General features: G+C 48.5%; 1 protein-coding gene across 1 annotated transcript in view; it reads right to left on the minus strand.

Annotated features, from left to right (window-relative positions):
• The window catches only part of dnah2 (dynein, axonemal, heavy chain 2), a 223,751-nt gene that overhangs the window by 128,291 nt on the left and 90,460 nt on the right, over window positions 1-5,000 (minus strand). The window contains 1 exon segment of the mRNA XM_062516042.1: window positions 4,324-4,406. Within this exon segment, the coding sequence (XP_062372026.1) occupies window positions 4,324-4,406 (83 nt within the window).

Below are 5,000 nucleotides of genomic sequence, written 5' to 3' on the forward strand. Positions count from 1 at the left end.
GTCTGAGTCTGTCTCTGTCTCTGTGTCTGAAGCCACATGTCACTGTCTTACAGGTGGGCGACAGGCGGCGGCAGCCTGTGACCAACAGCAGCTTTTAGTACTGACGTACACCGTGTGTGTGTGTGTGTGAGTGTGTGTGTGTGTGTGTGTATGTGTGTGCGTATGTGTCTGTACATTTTAACTGGACACAAACAAATGCGACCCAAAATGCAAACCCACATACAGACACTGACGTGTTAAAGAACTCCCACTCTTCTGCATATATTTTCAACATTCTGTTATCACAAAATCTCTCCAATTATCACGATCACACAGCCTAACACTGAGAAATACACCCATCCACCGACACACACACACACACACACACACATACACACACACACACACACACACACACACACACACAATAAAGTGCCTGGGGCAGTTGAGAATTGGGCCTTAAGTCATTTGGGAGAAAACTTCAGGGAACATCAGCGATTGTCTAAAACAATTCCACCAAAGCACCTTGACTCTGTGTGAACAGTGCCACTTCTTGTACCACAATTTTATTTGTTTTTTCCCCAATCGAACGCTTTCATTGTTTCTTCTTTTTTTGCTTTGTTGGCTTCCTCTTCTTGTCCTCATCAGCTCTGAGCATCAGAAAGGCTCCAGCGTGGGCTGTGCATGGCAGCAACATCAGTACGAGCGCTACCACCGGCCAAAGTCACAAGTCGAATTCTCCAGGAGAGAAGAGAAAACACACTCTGATTAAGTCAGCGCTCCCTCTGAGCGCTCCCGACTGCTGAAGATTAAAAAATCTGCTAAAGCCAGAGGAACGTTAACACACGCGCCACCGTGTCACCTCCCCAAGTATGATCTCATAAAGTCACAAGAGCTCCAGTTCCCCCCACTGAATGGACTCTCGCCCCGTTCTCCTATAGTGGCTTAAATAAAAACTCTCCGTATGAGTTTCTTTGGAGATTGATGGCTCCTGGTATTCTCCAGATAGTGCAGATAGCCTGCCAGTGAGGAGGCAGAGCCTCGCCCAGTGGATGAGCACAAACAAATGGCTCGCCGTGGAGTGGCTTTGTGTGCCACGCATGGATTACAGCGAAGACTATGGCAGCACAAAAAGCTCCACATCTTGTCTTGTTTGGAGAGCTGGTTTACTCTCTTTCGCTCTCTTTCTCTCTGCCTCTCTTGAGCATGCTCTCTCTCTCTCTCTCTCTCTCTCTCTCTCTCTCTCTCTCTCTCTCTCTCTCTCTCTCTCTCTCTCTCTCTCTCTCATTGTTCTTCCCTGTTTACCTCCCCTCTACCACCCTGAGTCATCTCCTCTCCTCTCTCTCTCTCTCTCTCTCTCTCTCTCTCTTTCTCTTTCTCTCTCTCTCTCTCTCTCTCTCTCTCCTCTCTCTCTCTCTCTCTCTCTCTCTCTCTCTCTCTCTCTCTCTCTCTCTCTCTCTCTCTCTCTCTCCCTCCCTCCCTCCCTCCCTCCCCCTCCCTCTGTTCTCCTGTGCCCTGGAGCCAGAGAGCATGACTTAATGCGTGGCTGCAGCGCAGAGTAATATCATAATGCCACATGAATTAATACACCTCTCACACGAAGCGCACGACTGCCCCGGAGCCTCCAATTCCATCACAGGGAGCCCTGCATATATTTTCCAGCTTTCCAACGAACTCTGTCTATAACACACACACACACGCACACACACACACATATACACACACACAAATACACACACACACATGCACACAACTTCACTCTCTTACACATACACATACTCATAGCATAGGCACACACAAAAAACACATACACACACACACACACACACACGCACACAGCCACACATCCATACTGTCCACAGATCGTACTGCCAAATCACCAATTAACTGTTGACCAGGAACACATGAAAGTTATGGTTCAATTAGAATGGGGGAAGGGGAGGAGGGGGACAGAGGTAAAAAAATAACCCAATACATCAATTAGAGCAAAGTCAATTAGGACAACTTTCCAATTATGGGAGAAAATCTGTTACTTGAGGGCAATGGCTATTTAACGAGCTTTTGACAGAAGGCACTATGTGGCCACGGTCCTGCACAGCATGGGTGTGTACATAAATGATAAATGTGTGTGTGTGTGTGTGTGTGTGTGTGTGTGTGTGTGTGTGAGGGTGAATATAAGTGGGCATGAGAGATTATATGTGAATAACTGTGTTTGTGTGTGTGTGTGTGTGTGTGTGTGTGTGTGTGTGTGTGTGTGGAGGGGGGGTTGGCTGTGAGTGAGTGCATGGGTGTACTACATCTGAATGCGCATGACCAGAGGAGGCACTCTCTCGTCTCGTGTGTGTGTGTTCCTGTTTGAAGAAGTCAGCAATTTCTCTTTCAAATCTAATCTTGAGGTGGGTCTCTGTACTGCGGTGGGTGTGTTTGTGTGTGTGTGTGTGTGTGTGTGTGTGTGTTCATGAACGATGGTGGTGTCTGCACAAGGGTCAGGTGACGACCTCTTCACCAGTGGCTCCTCAGGACAGGACAGGACAGGACAGGGTCCTGCTGTGAGACTATGGCTGCCATGAAGGACTCTCAGCTGCTCTGTGGAGGACTTGGAAGAGGTGATGGAATAAAGGGAGAGTGAAGGGACAGAAAGACAGAAAGAAAGACAAGGAGAAAAGAAATAGAACAGAAAAGATAGAAATAGAATAGAATAGAAAGAATAGAATATATACTTTTTTGATCCCGTTTCTCTGCATTTAACCCAATTTAACCGAATTAGTGAACACACACAGCACACAGTGAACACACAGTGAAGTGAATCACACATTAACCCGGAGTAGTGAGCTGCCTGCCCAACCAGCGGCGCTCGGGGAGCAGTGAATATACAGAAAATACAGAAAGAGGAAAAAAAGGATAATGAAAAAAAAAACAATATGAAAATAGAAAATAAGAAATAAAATAGACAGAGAAAAGCCAGAGAAAAGAAATCGACAGAGCGAGAAAAAAAAGAGAGAAAACAGAGAGAAATGCAGTCGCCCCATGAGGAGCTCTTGCCATGGCGGATATGTGATGTGACATCTCCATGGCTGGTGACTGTGGGAGTGCTCCATCTGAAATGTAGCATGACAGAAGCAGACCGGGTCTGACGCGCCACTCTTCCACGGGGCCGCCGTCGCCATCCGTAATCCCCCCGCCGTATAGAGACATCACACCGGGGCGCCGCACAGCAGCTGCCCACAAATCAGCTCAACCCGACCCTGGCCAGGCAGGGCCGACACGGGCAGAGTGCAGCGCTGCACCCACTGAGGGCCCCTAGGCCGGGGCTAGGGATCAGTAGGGATGGGTCTCCTTAAGTCCAACTCCCACCAGAAGCGGCGTTCAGCGGTGTTCGGCGGTCTGGGCTTGCCGCGCAGGATTTTAGAATAGTTTTCTATCTCTGTGCGGCTGCTGCGCGGCAAACGTTTCCAGTGGGCGATGCTCCATTGAAAACAATGGAATTCAATTTTTTTTTCGTGGCGCGGCGCGGCGCGTACGCTTCTGGTGGGCGTTGGACTTGGATTGTACCCGTACTGCTACCAAAATCGATATCGCCTAACGATACTGTACAATACAAACAGCCTGCCAGCGTGTATGCAATAGAATCAGTCGATGTTACTAACAGATAAATAAATACCGATAGTAGCATCGTTTGTTTGGGAGCTTGACAATACCTTGGTATCGACGAGGCATGGACCAGTATTAGTAATATTGACAATCAACGGATGGATGTTGGTTGGATCTCTATGTTTATGGATGCATGCACACACTTACTGTACACAGACACAGACACAGACACAGACACACACACACACACACACACACACACACACACACACACACACACACACAGACACACACACACACACACACACACACCTTAAATAGGACAGATATCAAACATGTATCGTTGTGGTGCCACTCTAGTCAAAAACGGGTTCTTTAGTCTGCTCCTCCAAGCAGCTTTAAAGAAACCTTCTCTTTGGATCTTATCCAAACCCCCTTCCTCTGCTACTCGCTAGTGCAGCGAGGAGCACTGAAACCTGCTTCTCCAGTCAAAGAGAACCCCTCTTGCAAGCTAATAGCTCTCTGTGTAAAACACCCGCTTGAAAGACCCCTCATCTTCTTCAAGGCCCAATATCCATTGATTAATGTCCGCTACCTCTCCCAGACGCTCTGCTCTGGTCAGTGAGGGATGAGGAGTGTTAATGGGCATCTGTGGCCTCAAATCGGCTCATTACTGGCCCACAGATCTCCTTATTCGACACCTGAGTGTCGCTGACCTCTTGACCTGCCCGACCTTTGAACCCTTGACCTCACCTTAGCCTGTGGTGACCTTTGTCTTTGTAAGGCGCGACGTCCAGGCAGATCTCCTGCCAAGTGCTGGTGATGCTCTCCAGCGACTGCAGAGACAGAAATAATGAGAGAGAGAAGAACAAAAAAGAGAAATTAACGGATAACACACATGTACACACAGAAAAGAACAACAGGGAGCGACTGAGAGACAATTATTGATTGACAAATGTGGGCATATGCTGGAAAAACAGAGAGAAAAGGGAGGTCAAGACAATGAGATGTGACTCACAGAGAGAGAGGCAGAGAGAGAGAGACGTGTGTGTGTGTGTGTGTGTGTGTGTGTGTGTGTGTGTGTGTGTGTGTGTGTGTGTGTGCAGGGGGGTCTGGAAGCGTTAGAAGCCAGACTGCAGACTGCAGCCAATACGGCCTTGTGTGTGTGTGAGAAAACAAGCTGGAGGAATCACACGCCCCGCAGGTGCCAGCCCACTGATGCCACCTCCCACCGCTTAGAAGACGCTCCGCATTCATCTGCACACCTACTGAGTCTAAAGCTTTTCCATCACACACACACACACACACACACACACACACACACAGCCATCTCCCCAATTCAAACACCACCCCCATGGTCAACATCATGGAATATATCTTCTCTAGAGACATGGAGGTGCTAGAATACCCCCCCCCCCCCCCCCCCCCCC

This window comes from Sardina pilchardus, chromosome 16, assembly GCF_963854185.1.
Source record: "Sardina pilchardus chromosome 16, fSarPil1.1, whole genome shotgun sequence".
Taxonomy (NCBI): Eukaryota; Metazoa; Chordata; class Actinopteri; order Clupeiformes; family Clupeidae; genus Sardina; species Sardina pilchardus.